At 39.7% G+C, this 24,577-nt stretch overlaps 1 protein-coding gene across 2 annotated transcripts in view; it reads right to left on the bottom strand.

The window, feature by feature from the left end:
• Window positions 1-723: 723 nt before the first annotated feature.
• ITGA6 (integrin subunit alpha 6) overlaps window positions 724-24,577 on the bottom strand; it is an 83,999-nt gene continuing 60,145 nt past the window's right edge. Inside the window, exons 12-26 of one of the 2 annotated variants that reach the window (XM_065931765.1) lie at window positions 23,619-23,779; window positions 23,302-23,445; window positions 20,803-20,918; window positions 20,494-20,683; window positions 20,317-20,400; window positions 20,141-20,220; window positions 19,909-19,986; window positions 19,719-19,821; window positions 18,158-18,331; window positions 16,404-16,502; window positions 16,199-16,309; window positions 16,004-16,102; window positions 7,624-7,749; window positions 5,070-5,199; window positions 2,753-2,890 (exon numbers count right to left, since the gene is read on the bottom strand). In XM_065931765.1, the coding sequence (XP_065787837.1) occupies window positions 5,092-5,199; window positions 7,624-7,749; window positions 16,004-16,102; window positions 16,199-16,309; window positions 16,404-16,502; window positions 18,158-18,331; window positions 19,719-19,821; window positions 19,909-19,986; window positions 20,141-20,220; window positions 20,317-20,400; window positions 20,494-20,683; window positions 20,803-20,918; window positions 23,302-23,445; window positions 23,619-23,779 (1,673 nt within the window). In that variant the 3' untranslated portion in view covers window positions 2,753-2,890; window positions 5,070-5,091. Of the gene's footprint in view, window positions 2,891-5,069; window positions 5,200-7,623; window positions 7,750-16,003; window positions 16,103-16,198; window positions 16,310-16,403; window positions 16,503-18,157; window positions 18,332-19,718; window positions 19,822-19,908; window positions 19,987-20,140; window positions 20,221-20,316; window positions 20,401-20,493; window positions 20,684-20,802; window positions 20,919-23,301; window positions 23,446-23,618; window positions 23,780-24,577 lie in introns of both variants that reach the window. The other variant, XM_065931764.1, reaches the window with a different exon arrangement.

Here is a 24,577-nt window from a genome sequence, read left to right as displayed (position 1 = left end):
GTCTGACCTTCAAAGAACTAACAAGGCTAAGACATAACGTGTAATACCAAGTACAGTGGAAAACTATTCCCTAATACACTGAACATATAACACATTTTATATTGGAAAATTTATTTAGGCCAGGGCATGCTATATTGTCTGCACACTATATACATGCCTTCTGTTTATTAAATTGTGACAATCCGGCTAGAGAAGTTTCAAAAAGCTGCTTAAATTTAAATGAAATCCACTGATGAAGAAAATATTTTCTGACCTGTCAGTGCTTGGTGATCAGTATAAGGAGGCAGGTCACAGCTGGACTGCTGTCACAGCAAAAGTGTGTTCTAAGAAGAAAGCAACTTAGCCATAAGAACTTTTTCTTTGTGCTGTGTCATTGCTAGCTAACACCCTATCCTTCACAGGCATAATAAGCCTTTGAAGCAGATGAATCAATGCTTACACACAACTCCCAATTTGCAGGTATCTTGAACAAACCACCTTTAAGATAATTTTCTTTTGAAAATATTCTCAACCAACAGTAAAGCCAAAAGAGGAAAAAAAAATCACATTTACATTGCATTTTGTGGAGCATTAATAGCTTTGGCTGATCTGAGATTATTTTTAGTGTCCCATAAATAAAAACACCAAAAGCTTTATAGTTCAGCTTGATGAAATAAAAAGAAAGGCAATTCAGGTTATTTATAATTCCACATGTACAATGCTGTGTTTCTAAGCCACAAACACTTTCATAAAAAAAATTTTTATTTCACACTTTTATACAAATATCCACAGGTATTTTCTAATCATGAAATAATTTTACAATTCTAGTTAGTATAAAAATGTATCAAATGCAAACAGACCAGTGACTTGACTTGAGATGACATTTTTAACAACTATAAACACCACTACATTCGTGTTTCTTTTGTTGGTGAACCACCCTTGCACCCCGCCCCCCCTTTTAGGACATTCATTTTTATAACAAAGGTCTATAAACACTTTCAAAATATCAGCTTCTCAGCAACCTATAAGCCAGTGCACTGGGTTCCAAGTTATCTAAGCAAGAAACTGAGATTTTAAACATTGTTATGACCTGTTTTAGAGAAATTTCTGTAAACAAAATATCATCTGTAGAACTATTTTTGTTTTGAAAATTCCAAAGCACAACTAATATCTTAAGGGCATAAGATTTCTGAAGAAAAAAAAAAAAAGAAAATGCCAAAGCATCAATATCACATATAGCTGTATTTTGTTCTTTTAAAAGATTTTGATATGCTACTTACACTACAGCCAAACAAATTAGCACCTGTTTGTTGCTGTACCCCCTGTAACTTAACATTTTGAAGTATAGTAATTTCTTAAAATTTAGCTTTCCAGCTATTCAATCTCTATTGAATGTATATAATAACTTCCTCCTCACTCCCCTTCATCTTTAAAAAACAATTTAAAGTTCTTTTCAGAGTAGTTAAAGTATTTTGGGGGATACAGACAGGGGAGGAAACAGCAAAAAAACAGAACATCGACTCGCTGATTAAATGATTCCAATAATATTTTAAAACTTCAAAGCCACAATGTTCAGACTTTTGGTATCAGGTATTCAGTAGTCTTACACTGGATCGGTTTGGGTCCACCATCGGCACTCACTGTTTCTTTCAAGTCCTGAATATACAGTATTTTCAGCAGTGACTAAACTGCGCTAAAGTCCAACAAACAATCCCATTATTTCCAAGAGTTCCTGACAGTTATAGCAAGAAAATCAGAAATATCACACAGGGCTCTAAACTAAAAAATATCTTCTGTCTTTAAGAATTAAACATCTCACAGTTAAATTCTGTTTCTTAAATGTTTTGGGTTTGGAGGGAGAGGATGAGTGCTGTCATGAAGGGAGTTAATAACTTAAATTTATCTGTAAAGTATAACAACTCTCTGCTATATTTATAAAGACTTAACTATGTTCTTTAGGCAGTCAGTAATTGAGGTCCAACCAGTGACCTCTCATGTTCTGATTCTGATTGCTTAATCCAACCTGAAGGGCAAACTGGAGAATCTTTGGCCTGTTAGTCAATAACAAAATGGTTTGTAAAAAAGAAAAATAAATACCATATACAAATAAGTATAACTAGCATTCAAATCTGTTATGCCTGTGTGTTTTAGCGAAAGGGAAATGAAACCTGTGTGTATTTGGCGTGAGCAGGTATTCACACGTCTAGGAAATGGGAAAAGATGGCAGGATGGCAACATCACCTTCTATTGCACATTTAATTTATGGGAGCACTTTAGTTTGAACAAGGTTACCCTGATGGCATAGGGTTGTGATGCAGGACAGTCAACTGGCATCTTCTCCCGTCCTATGAGAAGAACGCTGGCAGAGGTGGTGCCGAGGTTGGGACGGTCACTCTGTTGGCGCAGGGGTCACAGTGCCTTCTTCCAGCTACACCTTTGGAAGGATGTCATATAAGAGTAACCAGGCAGGCCCTTCCCCAGCACAAGTAAGTCAAAAACAAAGGCAACCCGGAACATTAAGTTAAGGCAGTTAAAGAAAAATCCATTCCAACAGCCTTCAATTTGGCTGTGCAAAACAGGAGCCTCGTGCTACGTAACAACACCCAGAGTTAAAACTGTAGGCCCGTACTGTTGTGTAGTCTTTCTGAAATCAGTATTCAGATATTGAACAGGTTTTTCAATCCATCTGAGTGTCTGGGTTGGGGAAAAAATAAAGCAGTTTGGGTACTGTGACGCTTTTCTGGCCTCCCTAGGAGTAGCTTTCATTTTCATTCCACTTTGTGATCCACTGTTTTTTTTCAGGGTTATCATTATATTTTTCATCTTGGATCTCTCGCTCTTCTTTCCGGATCCTTACAGCATGGTATCGGGGAACACTATCATCGTACCTAGAGCGTTTAAAGAATCCACACTGGAGACGGGGGGAGAAAGAAACAGACACAAATTAAGTAATTCCAAGAAAGGCAAGTCCACTGGATGGTAATATCTAAGCTTTCTGTTCAGCTATGCCTAAATTTGGACTGGGACAAAGAATAAAAGACATGGTTTTCTTTTAAGAAGGACCTAATAGGTCAAAAAGAAATAGTAATAGTCGGTGAGGATAAACAGAAAACAGCTGTAAAACTGGAAGAAAAGTCCCTTTTCCCATTTTGTCTGTCCATCTTATTATAGCAATGTAAGTTACCTCTAAGAGTTGAAGAGTTTATGAAATAGTGCTTCCATTTTTTTATAATCACCATACTATATGTAAAAGATCTAACTTTCAGATTACTAGAACATCATGCTAACTTTTTTTCAAGGCCATAAACCAAAGATTATTCCATGCCCCTCTTCCACTAACAAAATGGAAATCAGGTCACAAATATTTTACAAATTACTACTTTAAATGGGTGATTTAAGAATCTCCTCTCCTTCGAGGCTCCAGTACATCTTTCTTAATAGCTAAGATGTAATTTATACTGCCTGGATTTCCAAATTAAACTTCTAAACTAAGCTGTTTCATTAATAAATCATGCAGTGACTGTGTCCTGCAATAAAATCATTCATGTACCACAAAGAATTTGAGGAAACTACCACTAGATTGAATTTCAGAGCATCCTCTAATTTCTTTTCTTTTTGGCAAAAATACAGCACTTACACTTAGATTATTAATGAATATATATTTTATTAATCTTTAAAAACATATTCAATCTGATCCAAAGTAGGTTTTTATTGGGAACATACCTGGAAATTCTTAAGTCAGACTGAATTTTTTTAATGAATAAAATATATATGTATTTTTTAAAAAGATGTGTCTTTAATTTTTAAATGCAGATAAAAGATGGATGAGGAAGATACTTAGACTGGTTGATTAATCTGTTTACTATGTGACATCAATAGGCACAGAACATTTGTTTTGAATGATGTTAAGCTATAAAAATGGCATGGGGCAAAATAAAATTATGTACAAATTTATCACTAAATCAGTGAGGAAAATGGGACAAGAATTTTTGTTCTAAGGCCTTTTCTATTTTCTGCAAAAAAGCCAAAACACCTATCTGTCACACAGTGTGACTATTGCCCCATTTAAACAAAGAAGAAACTGGGGTGATACATAAACTGAAATGGAAATGCTGGGATTCATCATGACAGGGCCATGGAAAGGAATTACAGGGGTAATTCTACCCTCTGGTGCCCAGAGAAATGGAAAAAGGAATCGCTGCCAATTCCTGTTTCCATGGAGTTACAAATAAGAGAAGCCAAACATGAACTTAAAGTCAGCTGAGACCCAGGGCTGAAAAAAATTTCTAGGAACATGGAACAAAATCAAACTCCATTACAACGTTTTGAATAAACTGTCCACAGCATTTTTATATTAAACTTTTGTAAACTGAAGGCCATGTTGGCAAAGAATCATCTTCTGAAGTTGACCACAATGTCTATCATGCCAGTAGTGAAGAGTTTGTTGTAATGGTCTTTGACTTTAGTAGTAGATATGCAGGGAAAGGAAGTTGCATGCTTAGCCAGCATAAAACAATTTCTGAGCAACAATAAAAGCATTCCAAGCCTTGCCCCATCATTTTATAGCACGAAAATAAAAAACATGACAGTGAGAAAGCCTTCTCTTCAAGAGAAACACATGTTTTCAACATGCAACAGGTTAATTAGGCAGTCAACACAAGCTTCTATCTGTGGGAAATTCCAAAATGGACAAGAAATCTGGGATGATTTCTTATGCATCTTTGAAATTCCAAGTGGTATGCTACATACTAGATTAACAACACGTGGCAAACTGGTCTACAGTAGAGGTCTAACACCTCATATGTGTACGTAGATTGCAGTTTTCTTCATTGCTGTGGGTGATGTCTATTAACAACAACACAAAGTGACTCACCTGCAACGAAAGATTCTTTGTGCACTTTTTAAAAAAAAAAAACTAAGCTTTCAAGTGAAATAAATGAAATAAAATAAATTCAAGCAAGGTAAGCCAGTGTGGACATTTGGAAAACGTCTGTTAATGGGACACACACAGCAAGCTGTTGCTTTTAAAGTTAGCCACCACAACCATAGCAGGTTCCACAGCTAGCAATTAAAAAACATTGATCAATTACCAATTACAGAAGTAGATCAATACTACGCATCAGAAGTAAGCCTCTCTTTATCAGATGGCTGAGCATGGATCTCAGCCTTGTGATATGTGGCATCATAGTGATCTTTCTTATTTCTCTTGAAGAAACCACACTACAAGGAAGCAAGGTATTTAGTCAGTGTTACAGTGCTGTGTATAAAAGCTAAACAAAAGAAAAATCTCAGAGTTTAACCTGTTTCCTATTTACAGCTTGCTTACAAAGAGACCACTATGGATCAACCAAAAGGGAACAGACCCCATACCGTATGGCACAGTGACATCAAGTGTGCTGTATACTCAGTTGCTAAGTCCTGTCTGACTCTTTAAAAAGACTGCATGGACTATAGCCCACCAGGCTCCTCAGTCCATGGAATTTTCCAGGCGAGAACATTGGACTGGATTGCCATTTCCTTCTCCAGGGACTCTTCCTGACCCAGGGATCTGCTTGGCAGGCAGATTCTTTACCATAGTGCCACCTGGGAAGCCAACTCTATTATCATAGGTCTCTGGTCAAATATTTATACGGATGACACTAGCAAATTGATTTTTCTATTTGTAACAAATCCTAAGGGCCAAAATCATTCTAAAAGGGAAAATATTTACACATCTGATCATAGTTTTGAGTAGTTTTTTCTTACAGGGCTTCCCAGGTAGCTCAGTGGTAAAGAATCTGCCTGCCAATCAGGAGACACGGGTTCGATCCCTGGGTCAGAAGATCCCCTGGAGGAGAAAATGGTAATCCACTCTAGCATTCTTGCCTGGGAAATCTCACAGACAGAGGAACCTGATGGGCTATAGTCCATGGGGTTGCAAAAAGTTGGACACAACTGAGCACACAGTTTCTTCTTGCAGGGGGATGTGGAGTCTAAAAGTATGCAAAAGATTGACATCTGCAGTTACTAATTCAAAGCGTAAAGAATAAATTCTCTAAGACTTCGCACAAATCCAAATAAAAGGGACACTGAATATTTTTCTGTCCTTTTCAGTGAATTTGATGGGATAAGTACCATCTACTTGAGGCCTTTGTGGGGTAAATCACAATATAAATTTGAACATACCATCATGAAATAATGATTGCTGTCACTTTCCCAAATTCTGAGCCACCATTTAACATTTACGTGGTAGTACTCTGTGCTCTTCAGATTAGGTCACTCTAAATGAGTATAGAGGTATAGGAAAAGATTGTCCTTGTAGGACCTCTTCTGGAGAGCAACAGAAGGCCATCCTCAAATATCAAAACTTCACATTCAGCTTTTGATATCAAAATAATTTCCAGAGCATCTCCTATATTGGCTGGCTGTGCTCAGACAAACCTACTATCTGAAGTAAACATCAGGTAGGACTGGCTAACTTCCCATGGGAGGATGGGGCTTGACATAATCAGATACCAAACTTCAACCACACAATTGGAGGACGCCCAAAAACTACCTCAAAATTATCTTGGCAAAAGGAAGTTACTTGGAAAAATAAAGCAAAAAGAGATGCCCAATATTTGAAGGTGAGAATATCTTGAGTCCTTTTCCATTATACTTGGGTCCAAAGAAAAGAAGGATAGTTTGATCCTAGAGACTAGTTAGTTGAGTTTCATCATCCTTTGCCTCTAAACCAGACATGCTTGGAAACCCCAAATTTCCGGTCTTTTAGAAAAGTAATACACTGCATACATAAAGTCACAGTAATTAAAACATTAGTATTCCTAATGTTTTAGAATTGAGTAAAGGATAGAGACTATAAATATCCTCTCTTCACATTATGTCAAGTTGAGTTGCCAAATAAGTCATTACAAACTTTGTTTTGAGTTTTTTGGGATTGTTGATCAGAATCTGTGAATTTCCATTACTAACTGAGAATAACCCAAAATCTATAGGTGATAATTTTTGCCAAAGAAAGTATGTGACATCTCATACATTTTTTGTAATGTCAACTATTTACTGGTGGAAAGCAGAGGGAAGATACTACATTATATTTACAGCACCAGACTCTAATGAAGTACATCATTAAACACAAATCTTCCTTATGCTTGATATAGGCTATGGTGACCATTTTGAGATTCATTAATTTCATGCTTTCCTATTTCCTAATCTAGCTGCAACTGTAATAAGCCCCCATGGCTGCCATGAACATTTCTTTTCAAAAGTTGAAATTAATAGGGATACAGATTCTGATTAGTGTGATAACCAATTTGGCTTAGATTCAGAATTTGATCTTTAATAAAGAAACAGTCATAGTGGCAAAATTTTAAAAATTATTATCTGCCAAACATGCTATATTATACGTGAAAGCACTGAAATTTACACACTTAAGAAGCTCCTTATAATATATAAATACTATTCCTTTAAATATAAAATATTAGGTAGGTATTCAGATATTCATTATATAATTCTCGAGTTTGCTGTATTTTGGAAAAATTTCACAGAAAAAATGTTGGGAAAAAGAAACAATGCAAAATGTATATACTATCAGTGTTAATTTACTTAAAAAAAAAAAAACTGAAATAAAGTTTATATCACAAAACTCAAGTGCCAGATATGACTTACCTTCCACAGTAAAAATACTAATAGACCAAGCATCAAAATCCCAGCAAGAATGGCCACTAGGATGATCCACCAAGGTACTCCTGAATGTTGAGCTACAGTCTTTGAGGGAAACACAGTCACACGAACCTATGGGGCGTAAAGGAAAGCAATACCATTACAAACCTGGGTGAGAATTAAACCCTGAGTTTGTATCACTAATTCTGCTTCCAGATATACTTGGTCAATGTAGCCTACGGATAGATGACGTGTCTTCGGGTGTGAGTTCCTTTCCTTTAGTAATGGAATATTGCTTCAAGAGGCATTTTTTGGAGCTCTTTTCCCAGAACCTGGAAAATGCTGGATTATGTTTTGATGAAATAACTGCTTCTGTGCTATCTTTAATAAATTTTTATAATCAACAAAAGTAGAGAAAATTGTATAATGAACCATCATTTATTCATCAAGTTTCAACAATTACCCAGAGGGACACAACCAATCTTGTTGTATCTACATTAATATAACCTGGTATCTTTGTGAGAACAATCACCCTCTCTTAATTAAGCATTCAACAATGGCAACAAAAGAGTCCATTTATGCACAATTAGCCTACATTCCTCACTCATATTTTAAAGATGCTATGAAATATAAAAGAGGGACAGAGCTGCATTACTGATACCATTCTAATTTTCCCTTAAGGTTGAAACCAAGCAGGACCCAGTGGGGCCCTCTCAGCAGACCAAAGCTTTATGGTTAAAACCTGAGAGTTACTTGGAACCACAGGATTGCGATGGTCATCTTTGAAAACAGATTACCTCTTCCCCAGCACATAGCCCCTTCCTCTTTTCCCTAAGTAATCTCAGAACAAAACCTGAGGAGTTGGTTCTTGGGGACATGAGTTCACCTTCTCCCCAGGATTGCTAGCTTCCTCAATAAAGGTCTCTTTTCTTTTACCTAACACTTGTCTCTCAGTATTGGATTCTTGGGTTACGAGAAGCCAAACCTGAGTTCAGCAATAGGATAGCAAACTAAAGACCCTCGTAAAGAATAAAATTTCCTGAAATGGCTCGGTGTCATTTACTATGACAATGTGTACAGACAAACGAGACTCTGGATTCATTCAGAGGCAGCTAACAGCTTTAAGCACCAGCTGATGAAAAGTTTAAGCTACAAACACTTGATAGCTGGCAAATACCAATTGAATAGAAGTGTTTATTCAGAAATCTAAAAAGTTGCTTATGGTAATTTGCAACAACTTGGTTATGTGAGCTTAGAATTCAAGTGGATTTCTGTGATGCCAGAAGGTTTTTTCTCAGGAAACTAATCTTCAAATATAAAAGACCTGGTGAAAGCTACAAATATGATTTTGTAAACTATGCTGATTAGTCATCTATCAGTTTCAAGTTTCTGCTATTTTAGAATTTAAAGAATATAAAGTGAAGGGTAAAGAAAACTTAAGAGGGAACAATTTAACTCCTGAGAAGTGTTTCTAGTTAAGTATTCTGCATTAGTATTGAATTCTGGATGCTGCCTAAAATGCTTCCATGTCTACACTGTAATTCAGTACTACTATACTAGAACACTTAAAAAGAAAAAAAAAAAAAAAAAACACCTCTTAAAAGTATTTCTATCTAAACTAGAAAACAAGTTTTCAGCCTCTTACAGAAGATACTTAAAAGCAAGAACTGCTTTTCTTTAAACATCTTTAATTGGAACAGAATTCACATTAAGAGTTTTCTAAGTTCTAACCACATAAACACCTTTATCAGCTACCATGCTTCCTGTTATGGTCTCAATGAAGTTTCACTCAAGCTCTCAGCCCGGGGGAGGGCCTCCTGACTCACTTCCTCTTGCCTCCCTTTCCCCAACAGGTGTCCTAGCTTTAAGCTGAAACAAGTCTTGAGATTACTGGTTGAAGCAGAGAGGTACCCATGAAGCAGGGAAGAGAGAACGGTGAGAGACCAGTAAGGAAATAATACAGTTGATGTGCATGCTAAGTCAGACAATCCTAAACTAAAAAGATTACTTCAACTAGCCTATGCTTTATCTTGGCTTCCCAGGTGCACAGTGGTAAAGAATCCACCTGCCAGTGCAGGAAACACAAGAGATGCGGGTTCAGTCCTTGGGTCCGGAAGATCCCCTGGTGAAGGGAACAGCTACCCACTCCGGTATTCTTGCCTGGAGAATTCCATGGACAGAGGAGCCTGGCGGGCTACAGTCCATGGGGTCGCACAAAGTCGGGCACGACTTAGCATGCACACACGCATGCTTTATCTCATTTAACTTTGCTTCCCTAGTATGTAGCACAGGCAAGCCACTCAGTATCCCTGGGGCAAGGTGATGACTTGGAAGGCCATTCTTATTTTTAACAATAAGCCCTGATGAAGCCTTTTGAAGTGGAGAGCGCACACTGGTCCACAGACAGACGAATCAGCCCTATCAGCCCTATCGCCGCCATACCAGTCTTTCAAATGGATGATCCTAGAGGGAAACCACACCCCCAAATGGCTGCAATCCGATAGCCACAAGGGCTGAACAAGGTAGTTTTTTATTTTGTGGGGTTGGGAGTCGGGTGCAGTGTAGGCAGGAACTCAGCTGAGAGCTCTAAGCCCCAGATCTGGCTACCATTCAAATCAGATCTTGGAGCCTTTTAGAAACTAAAACAAGTCACTGTGCCTCAGACTGAGGGCTAATGCTAGGCTCTGGGCCACACTTTTAAGGGTCAGATGTGCTCTGCAAATCCAGTGTGTGTGCAAGGCCACGCCACAGGAAGGCAAGAGAGGCCCGTCAGCAAGATTTTATTGTTTGTTTCCTTGAACTGTCAACTCTGTGTGGTGTGTGTGGTAGTCACGTATGGTAGTCATTCTCCAGCTGGGACTGAGAATGGGGGAGGGGAGTGGAGCTGGCCTTAGAATCAGGTGGTGGCAGGCCAATTATGAGCTGAGATTCCCAGAGCTCTGGACACCTTGTCTCATCTCGCCACAGCAACTGTTACTGATGAACAATGACAGGTTCAGGCGAGTAGAAACTACTCCAACTTCAAAAACAAACAAAAAAATTGTTTTGGTTGCATTAAAATCTAGGCATTTCCACAGGGATGACCCGTGCATGTGAACCTCATCCATCATGTGTCCATAAGAGGAAAAGGGTTTAATTCTGCTGATGCATTAAATTCCATCACCAGTGAGCAGTGCTGAGACCACATGAGCTTGCCCCCAGCCAAAACTGTTTCCCTAAATCACTCTTTAATGTAATATCCTCCACTCTCATTGAACTTTAGTATAAGATATTCACTCAATGAAGGGATTTTCATATCTTTTATGAAACTATTAAGGAAACCATCCCCTTAGTGAGTGTTCTTCATATTAGAAATTCATCTTATAGAAGAATCCACATCTCAAGTTCTTCTCTGAATTTAGAAACAAAAAATGAAAATCTCCTCCACCTTGAAGAATAACATGCCTACTTCCACTTATCACACTCTTTCTCATCTTTGGCAGGCAGGAAGTTTACCCACTCTCTTCCTATTCCTTAGGAATGAAGTTCAGTTCAGTTCATTCAGTCGTGTTCAACTCTTTACGACCCCATGAACCACAGTACTCCAGGCCTCCCTGTCCATCACCAACTCCCAGAGTCTACCCAAACCCATGTCCATTGAGTCAGTGATGCCACCCAACCATCTCATCCTCTGTCATCCCCTTCTCCTCCTGCCCTCAATCTTTCCTAGCATCAGGGTCTTTTCCAATGAGTCAGCTCTTTGCATCAGGTGGCCAAAGTACTGGAGTTGCAGCTTCAACATCAGTCCTTCCAATGAACACCCAGGACTGATCTCCTTTAGGATGGACTGGTTAGATCTCCTTGCAGTCCAAGAGTCTTTTCCAACACCACAGTTCAAAAGCATCAATTCTTCGGCACTCAGCTTTCTTTATAGTCCAACGCTCACATCCATACATGACTACTGGAAAAACCATAGCCTTGACTAGACGGACCTTTGTTGACAATGTAATGTCTCTGCTTTTTAATATGCTGTCTAGGTTGGTCATAACTTTCCTTCCAAGGAGTAAGCGTCTTTTAATTTCATGGCTGCAATCACCATCTGCAGTGATTTTGGAGCCCAAAAAAATAGTCAGCCACTGTTCCCACTGTTTCCCGATCTACTTGCATGAAGTGATGGGACCAGATGCCATGATCTTAGTTTTCTGAATGCTGAGCTTTAAGCCAACTTTTTCACTCTCCTCTTTCACGTTCATCAAGAGGCTCTTTAGTTCTTCTTCACTTTCTGCCATAAGGGTGGTGTCATCTGCATATCTGAGGTTATTGATATTTCTCCCGGCATTCTTGATTCCAGCTTGTGCTTCCTCCAGCCCAGCGTTTCTCATGATATACTCTGCCTATAAGTTAACTAAGCAGGGTGACAATAGACAGCCTTGACGTACTCCTTTTCCTATTTGGAACCAGTCTGTTGTTCCATGTCCAGTTCTAATGGTTGCTTCCTGATCTGCATACAGGTTTCTCAAGAGGCAGGTCAGGTGGTCTGGTATTCCTTTCTCTTTCAGAATTTTCCACAGTTTACTGTTACCCACACAGTGAAAGGCTTTGGCATAGTCAATAAAGCAGAAATAAATATTTTTCTGGAACTCTTGCTTTTTCGATGATCCAGCGGATGTTGGCAATTTGATCTCTGGTTCCTCTGCCTTTTCTAAAACCAGCTTGAACATCTAAAGTTCACAGTTCACATATTGCTGAAGCCTGGCTTGGAGAATTTTGAGCATTACTTTACTAGTGTGTGAGATAAGTGCAATTGTGCAGCAGCTTGAGCATTCTTCGGCACTGCCTTTCTTTGGGAAGGAATGAAGTAGGGATATGTAAGTACAACCAATAAGAAACTTCCTCCTTCCTTGGCTGAATTCAACAAATCTCTCCTGGTTCACTCTCTCCTGTGTTCATTCTGTCGTGTCTGACTCTTTGGGACCCCATGCACTATAGCCCACAGGCTCCTCTGTCCATGGAATTTTCCAGGCAAGAATACTGGAGTGGGTTGCCATTTCTGACTCCAGGGGATCTTCCTGACCCAGGGGTTGAACCTGAATTTCTTGTGTGTCCTACATTGGCAGGTGGATACTTTACCACTGCACCATGTGGCAAGCTCCACTCACTGTCTCCTAGACCATGAAATTCTTAACAATTGACACTATCTTATTCAATTTTGCTTCTCTAGCACGTTTGTGGGGCAGGTTTCTCTGGCACTTCTGCGGTGCGTCCATGATGCTAATTGGCTTGTTAACTGGATCAATTTAATTGATGCTAAAATTTTAGTAACCATCTTATCTGATTCAGTTAGGTGACCAGCTCTCCCTGACTTTTGTTATAACAATATCTTAAATGTGTTTTATTAAGAAATGAACACAGGTGGGAAGGAGGTTCAAGAGGGAGAGAACATACGTATACCTATGGCTGATTCATATTAATGTTTGGCAGAAACCAACACAATTCCGTAAAGCAATTATCCTTCATATAAAAAAATAAATATTTTAAAAAAGAATTGAACACAAAACTCTTAAAACTGTTTGGGTTATAAGGAAACAAAGATTTTTTTTTATCTTTTTAAAGCCAGGATTAGAGTAAAAGCAATGGGAAAACAAATCAACATTAACACCAAAGGACAAGGCTGAATTATTCAATCTCCTTTGCTTCATGTCCAAAGAAAAATAATCTAGACACTGGAAAAGACACAGAATCAAGATAAAAATGAAATTGAAAACCTCAGTAAGTGAGGGAATAAAAAATGAAGGCATACTGACACTTGAATTAAACTTGAATCTTTAGAAACCCCCAAAACTACACTTTAAAATAGAGAAACAGGTAGATTGACAGCTGAGCTATTATATCTCAGAAATCAGTTAATAGAAAAGGTAACAGAAGACTATAGAGATTAAAAAGTCTCTGTTTTCAAAATAAATGGGTTCTAGCTATGAGACTAATCCATTTTCAAATCTACCAATTATTAAATAATCAAGTAGTCTTACAGCAAAGATTCTAATTCCCATTAGTAGCCATGGTCTCTCAAAGCCCTGAGAACATGAAATGTCCAAGAGAACCTCGTTTGCATTTGTGACCCAGTCACTAGTCTAGACACCATGGATGGCCTTCAGTTCCATCATCCTCAAGAAAACAAGAGCACTTGATGAGTCAAGTCACGAACCCAGGGTCTGGTCTTACCTCCACCCCACATGCTGGTCCTGTGACCCTGAGGGACAGACAACCTTCCTTGGACTCAAGTTTTCTCATTTGAACTTGAGATTTGGGGACTTCATGGGGAGCAAGTATTACAGAGTCAAAGAATAGGGGCTCAGAAGCCAGAATGGTATAGATTTCAATCCAGGACCCCAAATGACATCCCCTGTCTATGCCTGCTTCCTTTTTTGTAAAGTGGGTACAATGTCTACCTTGGCATTCTCCTGCAGTTTAAATGATAGTATATGGGTAAAGCATCCAGTAGATGGTAGACATTTAATTAATGCTTTATTAATATTGGTTTCTTCCCTCTAAAGTTTTCTTCTCTTTGAAGCTCAGTGATTCTCAGGATCGCTGATTAACAGCTATAGAAAGTTATAGCAACTGCCTTTAGTCAGAGAGGGAGAGAAAGGATTCTCAGGAAGGGTGTGATTTGACGGTCTTTATGATGTCTTATTAGTAAAGGTAGAGGAAATTCCCTGGTGGTCCAGTAGTTAAGAATTTGCTTTCCAACGCATAGGATGTGGGTTCAATCCCTGGTTGGGGAACTAAGATCCCACACGCCACGGGGCAACTGAGCCCACATGCCATAACAAGCCTGCACACAGGGAAGACTCAGTGCAGCCAAAAAATTAAATTTAATTTAAAAAAATTTTAAAGATGTAGAAAGGTAGGAGTAACTTGCAAAGACAACATTAGGTCAAGGTGAGGGTACAGTCCTGGTTTACACCACATGCCCCAGCATCCTGCCCAGTTTAGCACTTGCCCAGACAAACGTTTGTATTCTAGTTGAGATGATAAATTTTAATTAAAGGTTGCTATATTCCAGAAACCAAGGTCATCAGGGAGACACACTGGATTTCAGCTGGTCAAAGGATGGAAGCCTAGACATTTGCCTTAAGTACATCAGCAGATCAGCTTTACGACAGAAATTCTTCTCCATTCTTCTCCATTCACTCTCTTGCAAAACACTCCCACCTGTGACCTGCAGTCATTTACTTTGAGAGCCCAATACAAGTCCTTGTGGGGCCAGACTCCCCACCCCCAACTAGGAATCCCTTACTATACACAAGCTTCTGCTGCTAGTCCTGGTCAACAGTTTTCTTAATTACCTGGATGAGAACACCCAAGACATGCTTCTTGGTTTTAAAAAAGATAAAGCTTGCAAGGAAAGAAAGTTATCAGAGAGCAAATGATCAAGATTCAAAATTACGTTCTAGGCCTAAACAACAGACCAAAAGTAAGCCACACAAGATGTGAGGATGAACTCAAAGGTGTGCAAAAACTGCTCAAGGGTGCGATGTGGGAAATACAGTTTGACAGCACATTCAGATGAAAACACCTGGAAGTTTCAGCAGAACACAAACAGAAAAATAGTAGCTGCCAGAAAAGCAAACCATCTTCAGCAACCATTTAAAGGCCACATTTTAGGCTGAACTAACAGAAGCTGGGAGGCTGTTAAAGGGAAACTTAAGGTGAACTAGGCAGACCACACGTCAGCTCTTCTTCCTGGAGCTGGCCCAGGAAGAGACGAGATCTGGAACCTGTTCAGCTGCATCAGGCAGGACAGGTAATTGAAGAGCTGGGTGGTCAGCTTTGAAGCGAGTAAGAGAGATCCGTCCAAGAAAGTATGCCAGTTTCCTTCAATTATTTCAAAGGCTGCTACATGGCCGAGAAGGAGGACTTATGTTGGGACTTGTTCCAGGGGGCATAATCAGGAACTGATTTTAGAAGATTCAAGTCTCAATCCCTTTAATAAGAGATGGTTTCTAATAACCGCCACTGGCCATACACTCCCCCAAGAGCTCCCACCAGCACAGTGAGGTTACCATCAGTGGGAGTACACCAACATTGGCATTGCCATTGGCATGAGGGGTGGTACGAGATGTGGGATCTTTAGACTAAGGAGGTGCACCCCTCCTCTCCTTGAGCCAACAGCTCTCAAATCTGTCCCATCCACAGCAGAACGAGATGACCCGAGTCACCTCTTTCTTCCATGATTCTACTGAAATACAACTTGGGGTGGGTACCACCTTAAGACATGATTTGCCTTCTCTTTAAAGGGAGTATCAGTGCCTTGAGAGACATGAGTTCAGAACAGCATGTCCTCAGGCCACAGGCATGGGGTGGAGGAGAGAGATCAACTAAGTGAAGCCCATGGAATCCCAACCTGAGTGCCTGCGTTGGGCAGTTTGATATTCTCGGTGGCGGCAATGACATCAATGGAAGCCCGCACAAGAATGTCCAAGTAGTTCATCTTGGAGTATTCCTGTTTGGAGACAAAGTGAGTGAAAGCGTGAGTGAAAAGAGAAATGTTCTAGGAGGTGGCAGACGGCTTGGGACACAGCCTGTGGTGGGGTCACACCTCCAGAAACGTGCTGTTCCACAACCTCGAGCGCAGAACCAGGGAGGCCTTGCTGTCCAGCCCTCGCAGTGGGCACTTGATGTTCACACAGTTCACATTCACGCTGCAGTTCTGGGGTGAAAAAGAACAGGAGTTACAGCACAACGGTCTGGGGAAGCCTTCCCACCACCTCCTGGAAAACTCACAGCACTTGAAAAATACTCACAAGGGTCTGATATTTTCTTTCAGAAAATAAAGAAAACTTTCTGCCATCATCTGTTTGTCTTTCGGCAATTTCTCGTTTCCTTCTCGAGTTGTGAGCCTCCTGAAAAGAATTACATCTGAAATACTTCCACCAAGTGTAATTTTTGGCATTACTGTACAAATCTCCAGAGCACACCCTCCCAGATTATGCCAAATTCATGACTGATAATCTTCACCTTTCTCCCAGCACCAAGGTGTGGGAACAATTTAAGTGTAAGATCCACAAAGTGTTAATTACCAAACTCACTTCAACTTTATTTTTCAAGGTAATTTTCTTTCATTCCAACCTTAAAACTCAAGAGTGAGACAAAGGCTTTCTTTATTCTGTTGTCTCCTCAACAAACTGTGAGCATTCTGTGAGATAAGGGACCAATCTCATTCCTCTACCCCTAAGCACTCAGATCGGTACCTAACATAACTGTAAAAAGTCAGCACATCCTGAATGAGTGACACGGAATGAGGAAAAGGGAAAGTAGAAAAGATCGAGCATGATTTATTCAAAGGAGAATACTGAAAACTAAGCCAAGGAAGATGCTTTAAAATTTCATTTTTCAGACTTCCCCAGTGGTACAATGGATAAGAATCCACCTTCCAATGCAGGGGACACAGGTTCAATCCCTGGTCTGGGACGATGTCACATGCCTCAGAGCAACTAAAGCACATGTGCCACAACCACTGAGCCCACGCTCTAGAGCCTGCCAACTGCAACCAGTGAGCCCATGTGCTGCAACTATGAAAGCCCATGTGCCTATGCTCCACAATAAGAGAAGCCACTGCAAAGATAAGCCCATGCACCGCAAGGAAGAGTAGCCCCCGCTCACCACAACTAGAAGAAAGCCCATGAGCAGCAACAAAGACCCAGCAAAACCAAAAATAAATAAATAAACTGCATTTTTCTTAAAGATTAGGAATAATGAACCATCTTGTTTCTCCAAGTTGATGAATATAAACCACCAACTATGAACACTGGTCATACCCAGTCACCTTAGAATTTAAAAGAAACAGATGTGCAATAACAAAGCAAGTCTTTATCAAACTGGAGCATAAATGATAGACCAGATAGTTACTTAAGTGTGGAGCAGTACAGAAAGAGGTTAACAGTGCAGGCTTTGAAAACAAGCAGGGTTGTGCATGAATGCACTGCACTCATAACTACTGAGTGACTCTGAGAAAGTTAATCTCTCTGATTTTCAATGTCCTCATCTATGAAATGGTGGGGATGAGAAAAATACCTCATCAGACGATCAAGAGAATGAAATGAGAAAATGCAAATCAAATGCTTAGCATGGTGCTTGAGATATAACAAGCACTCAATAAATATTTTCTATTCTAAAAAAAATGAAAAGTCTTCAAGGTCACTTGCTAAGGTGCCAGTATGTTCTGTAATGCTTGATTCCACTGGGAATTAACATTGGCTGGCCCATCCCCAGGGCATGTCCTTATATGTCACACTGGGCCTTCAAACTTCAGAAAATGTCATTTGTTTCAACATGCACAAAATGACCCTGACTTATATGCCATAGTGGTGATTAGGATTTCTGCCTAATCAGCAGAAATCCTCAGCCTGACTTGGTTACTCACAACAAAACAGAAACTCTGACACCAAAGGAAAAAAAATTCAACATGCCAGAATGTCAGTTTCCCAGAACAAGCAATGATGTCCCCCTTCTCTAATATTAACATCTACGGAGACATGAGAGAGATGTATTAACATACCGTCAGTTTCAGGAAGTTTATTTCACCTTGTGGCTCACAAGTTATTTTTTCCAATCCTTTTGATTCTACTTTCACCAAATAAAGCAACCATTTGCCGTTGCTAATTTCTTTTGGCCACTGGATATTCAAGGTTGCTGTGCCGAGATTTTTAAGAGGTTTGCCCAAGTTAATTACCTGTTAGAAAATAATATGTATTATCTCAGTGTAATTCTCTCAACATAAAATTAGGTAAGCAGTTCCTATTGCCAAGAAAAAAAAGCCAAAATATCTGGTATAATTCAACCATAAAAGTGCAGGCTCCAAAAGTGAACTTTGGATAGGGCATTCAAAATAGAGATTTGTGTTTAAAGATTCTTGTCAATAAAAATAGGGGGGAAAAAAGATCAAAGAGAAATAATTGTTCCCTCAATTCAGGAACAACTTTTGTGTGCAACGGAATCTGCCAGGCTCTCAAAATGCCCAGGGAAAAGTCACGTGTGTTCCTGTATCGCTCTGTAACCACTCTGCCTGGCAGGTGACAAAGCCAGTGTGGCGACAGTGCAGCCATCGGCTGCTTCTAGGGAGCCCCACCTACTGCAAAACTGAAGCTGCCTCTGTCCTGACTACAGGGTGGGGGCTTGGGATAACAACTGAGAGACCCGAGCAGGGCCATTCTGGCAACTCATGAACCCATGAGTCCAAGCTGGGGACAGGGCAGGGAGCAACTCCGTGCAACAGACATCAAACGAGTTTGTGTGAAAGACCGCTCCAGAACCCACAGACCTCTTTGCAGCCACATCTGCATAGGTGTCATAATCACTACCACCCACTAGCTGTCTCAGTTGTATCTGTAAAGCTAAGAGATTCTTTCAGAGGAGAATTCCACCTCTTCATCCTGCTACAGTCAACGGTGGACCCATTTTTGCTATTTCAGACTTTCACCTCAACAACGGTCCCTGTGCTTTCAGGAACATGATTTGAGCCACACAGACCTGAACCTGCATATAAGTTATAAGTCACCTCTGTACCATGCACTTATGTTCATTTGACTGGACTTAAGAGCCACTGTGACTACCTACTTTGGAATGGGTCAGAGCAAACATTAGTCTTCCTTACGGGTATATGTCAAACCCACATTCATCATCACAAAACTGCGCTTGGGAAAGGTCAGTGAACATTAACCATAAGCAATAAGAGAGATGACCTTACAACAGAGGATCATTCACACATTCTAAAGCCAAATACCATTTTGAGATTTTTGTTTTATAGACAGACTCTGGGGAAGAAAAAATCGAGTACTCTTTGTCTCAACACCACATTTATTATTAATACATTAAAACTCCCTAAGAAGAAAAAGACCAAACTGAATGTGATTCTGAACAGAGTCCTATGTTAAATGAAGTTGTGGTTCTCCATTCTGAAAGACAACTTTTACACTAAGCCAGTATGCTGTTTAAAAACTGGCAAGCTCCCTTTATCACGCTTATTTATTGTTACTTATTAAAACTACATATTCAAGATCATATACAGCATAGGTTAGCTTCTGATACACAGACTGGGAGGGCCAACTGTGACCACTTACCCTGAACTCGTACTCAATTAAACTTCCTACGTCCTCTTCAGATTTCATCGCTTGCTCACCAACTACTGTACCTCCAAAATACACCTGGGAAGGTTTAGCAACTCTGTTAAATTAAAAAACACCAGTTTTAGTGAGGATTGTAAATGGTTCTTTCAGACACTGATTTGTTATGCTAAACACAAACACTTACCCGGAGACCGATAAAAGCAGTTCAATAACCACTTTTGCTGTAGCTGTAATTGAAGCCAAATTATCTTGATTGCTTGTTCTGAAAAAATGAAAGGGAAACAATAGGGTTTTATTGTAACAGTCAGTTTTCTCATTAAATTACACTTCTTTTATGAGTTAGATAAAGGCCAATTCATTGACTGGCTGTGTTTTCATGAAATAATTCTGAATGGAAGGTTGAAAGAATTTCTTACGTTTCCAACTTCAGATTAATATCCAGATCTGTGGTGTCAAAGGTGACCTCAGTTGTACTTAAAATCAAATAAAAAGTAACCTAAGAAACAGAAATGGCTGTTAACGTAGGCTGAACATATTGACACTGCAATGGTATTTTAAAAATTAAAATACAGTATGTAAAGGCATCACCTACACTAGAATTTCTTTTAAAAGGATTCCCAAGCTCACAGTCTGCTTGTGAGCCATTCTGGTTGGCAACACAACTCAACTGCTTCTCCTGTAATAGAAAAACAGACCAGATCACAAAACATTCACTTACCACACAATGTTTTTTTTTTTTTCCTCCAAACTGGTCTCTTAAAATACTTACAGGGAAAGCCCTCAGTTCTCTATATGCAGAATAAGTCAGAGTGTCTGGAAAAGTGGCAATGAGTTTAGCTTCGTGAGCGTCATCACCATCTTTGGTGGGATTCTTTGGGTTAGAAGGGCTGTTCGTCACTGTTATTTCTAAAGCAATGTCCTTCTGATCTTTTAGAACTAGTTCTGGTACACCTTTTTGACTATTACAGAAAAAAAAAAAGGAAAACAACAAAGTTCTCAATAGATTTTCAATCACCCTTCACAAAAAGTCACTGCAAAGCCAGAGCCGTTTTTGCTAGTACTATAGCACAATTCTTACATTGGTAAATAAGAAAATTTGTCCTGATTTCCTTCTCGGGTACAAAATTTATACTCTAGCTTAAGGTTGCTGTTACATATGTTGTCGTCGCCACATCCCTCTTTTAAGAAGTGCACCTGTAGGAAAACAAAATTGTAATTTACACCATTTAGGACTCTAAATAAGTGACTGTTTCCATACAGTTCATTTCCCATTGTGACAGTTACCCTAGCAGAATTCAAACTACAAACATACTTTGCATCGAACGCCCACTCTGTCCTTTAATGAAACTGTGTTTTCAGAACACTTAGACCAAGGCCCTGAGATGTTGTAGGGCAGTAAAGAATAAACCTGGCTCAGCTGTGTGGCTTTGGGCCAGTCAGTTAATCTTTCATAGTCTAGGTTTCAACACAGGTGACGTGGGGATACCACCGCCCTGCTACACAGGGTTACTGTAAGAGATAACAATAATAATGACAGTACTACCTAACACATGACTACGTATTTAAACTCATGCAATCCTCACAAGGGACTATGAGGCATATACTGTTCAGAGACCCACTGCACAGATGGGGAAACAGAGTTCAAGGTTAGGACAGCAAAGGGCAGAGTATCTTGCACTATGCTAAGGGATGTTTGATAATCACACTAATCAATAATTAGGGAAATGGTCTTGTATTTTATGTTTAATATGACTATGGAGCTTGTGTATATGGGAATACACAGAAGAAATATTAATGTACAATAAGTGACATTGATAATTACAACAAGGCTGTATATTGTGACCTTATTTAACTTATTTGACCTTATTTAACTTATTTGCTTATTTAACTCATATGCAGAATGCATCATGTGAAATGCTGGGCTGGATGAATTACAAGCTACAATCAAGATTGTCAGGAGAAATATCAACAATCTCAGATATGCAGATAATACTGCTCTAATAATAGCAAGTTAAGAGGAACTAAAGAGCCTCTTGATGAGGGTGAAAGAGGAGAGTGAAAAAGTTGGCTTGAAACTCAACTTTAAAAAAATCTAAGATCATGGCATCTGGTCCCATTACTTTATGGTAAATAGAAGGGGGAAAAGTGGAAGCACTGACAGATTTTGTTTTCTTGGGTTCCAAAATCACTGTGGATGAAGACTGCAGCCATGAAATTAAAAGACACTAGCTTCTTGGAAGAAAAGCGATGACAAACCTAGTCAGTGTATTAAAAAGCAGAGACATCACTCCACCAACAAAGGTACACATAATCAAAGCTGTGGTTTTTCCAGTAGTCATGTACTGATGTGACAGTTGGATCATAAAGAAGGCTGAGCACTGAATAACTGATGCTTTCAAATTGTGGTGCTGGAGAAGACTCTTGAGAGTCCCTTGGACAGCAAGGAGATCAAATCAGTCAATCCTAAAGGAAATCAACCCTAAATATTCACTGGAAGGACTGATGCTGAAGCTGAAGCTCCAATACTTTGGCCATCTGATGCAAAGATGCGACGAGCTGACTCATTAGAAAAAACCCTGATGCTGGGAAAGACTGAAGGCAACAGGAGAAGGGGGCAACAGAGGATGAGATGGCTAGATAGCATCACTAACTCAATGGACATGAATTTGAGCAAACTCTGAGAGACAGTGGCGGACATAGGAAACTGACGGGCTGCAGCCCATGGACATGACTTAGTGACTGAACAAGTGACATTGAAAGTGTACTGAAAAGTACATAAGGAACTATGCTTGATGACAATAAATATTGCAATGTGCAGGTGCAGGCATGAGCCCCTAGGCCTAACTCATTCATTAAAAGCTTCGTCAGTGAGCCACCAAAACCAGTGCCTCAGAGTGGACACTCCACTACCAACTATACTGTGACAAGTACAAAACATTAAATCAAGATGCCACCAGTCCCCAGCCTAATCCTGCAGATGCAGGCATCCTAAACCCTAGCAAACAAACACCCACCACTAATAAGAGGTATACAGCAAGCCACTCCATATAAATTTTACTTCCTAAGATTATATAGGCTACATTAGACACTAAATTTTGACTATTTCATTGCTCATATATTTCAGTTGTGTCTGACTCTTTGCAACCCCATGGACTATAGCCCACCAGGCTCCTCTGTCCATGGGGATTCTCCAGACAAGAATACCGCAGTGCGTTGCCATGCCCTTCTCCAGGGGATCTTCCCAACCCAGGGATCAAACCCAGGTCTCCCACATTGCAGGTGGATTCTTTACCATCTCAGCCACCAGGGAAGCTCATGAAAATAATAAGTCTCAATGACCAAAAATTATTAAGAAAAACAACTCTCATCTCCAAACTGTATTCTGTAGGTTTCTATATCCATTGTTTACTTGGGAAGTAAATTTTCTCCAAACTATACATATATTAAAAAGTTTATTTAATATACAAAGGAATGGCCTTTAGGGCAAATCAATCACTAGTCTATTGCCTTCGGAGATGTTTGATTTAGCATAATAAAATGGTAAACAATTAGTAAAATGAAAATCAGAAACACTTACATCTGTATGAACAGACTTGGGTTCATTTGAATTCAGAATTGGGAGAACTTCCGGAAGCGAATTCACTCGCCTCCGAGTGCTCGGCTCCTGGATCTCCACTGAAGCAGTTATGGGAATGGGACGCAGTTTATCTCTGATGTTTTCCTGAAAAGAATGCAGAGACACAGTTAAAGCATGCTATAAACACTACTAGGGAACTCCAAAACAATGCTTTCCTTTGTCCTGGATAATGTGTTGCTAGTATTCATATAAAACGTCAAATCTACACTTGTGACCATGCACCTGCATGACAGAACTGATCTGTCTGCGGCCCTCACCTGGAGCCAGAGGGTTTCTTCCATGCATGCCTTCTGTTTCTGTCTGTTCAGAGTGAGCTCTTGCATATACTTGGGCTCAGAACCTTGGTTTCGAAACTGAACTCTTGACGACAGCCCAGATTTTCTCCTTTCCTTTTCAGCCTCCAGAGTGCCCACAATGGCTAGATGAAATCAACAAAACCACAGGAACTTAAAATGCACTCATACACAACACAGCTATAAGTATACTGAGTTCGTTTTTGATATATTTTAATTCCTCTTAGAACATTTTTTCTCATTGCCATGGTTTTCCTTCATATTTCCTGGCAATGTACATTCTGACTTATGGTATTTCAAATCAAGCTGTCCTTTCCTGCCCATTACTGTGAACAATTTTTAAAGCTACATTTCCTTTGGGCCACATGGGGGAGCTCGAGAATAAGTCAAAACCTCAGAGACTCGTTAAGAATCAGTTTCACTGCATTTCAAGAACTCAAAAGGTATGACAGACAACAGGAGGGCAGCCAACCCTGCCGAAGGACCTAAACTGACTCCCTCTTCAACAGTCTGGTGCTTAAATTCCAAAAAGGCCTCTAGATCAACAGCAGCTTCTCCTGTGTGGTGTCAGGAATGCAGATCCTCAGGCCCAACCAGACTACTGAACCCAAGGCTGCATTTTAATAAGATTATCAGGTGGTTCTTATACACATTAAAGTACTCATAAAGAATAATTGTCTAAAAGAGGAAAAACAGAGGTGGAGATGTCTTGACAATAGGATGAGACTTTTCACTTAAAAAAGATGAAGAATTTAAAGGTAAAACATACTTCATTTCGGTGGTTAGAGGGCCCCTCTGTCCATTAATAAAATTCCCAGAATCAAGGTTTCCACTTCCAAAGCCCCAGAGGGCACATCCTATTTGTGATTACCTACACTGACAGAGCTCAGAAACAAGCTAGGATTTGGATGGTCAAAGTCTCA

Source organism: Muntiacus reevesi, chromosome 3, assembly GCF_963930625.1.
Source record: "Muntiacus reevesi chromosome 3, mMunRee1.1, whole genome shotgun sequence".
In the NCBI taxonomy this organism is placed as follows: domain Eukaryota; kingdom Metazoa; phylum Chordata; class Mammalia; order Artiodactyla; family Cervidae; genus Muntiacus; species Muntiacus reevesi.
Note: the sequence above shows the minus strand (reverse complement) of the source record. Positions and strands in the feature narration are given on the sequence as shown.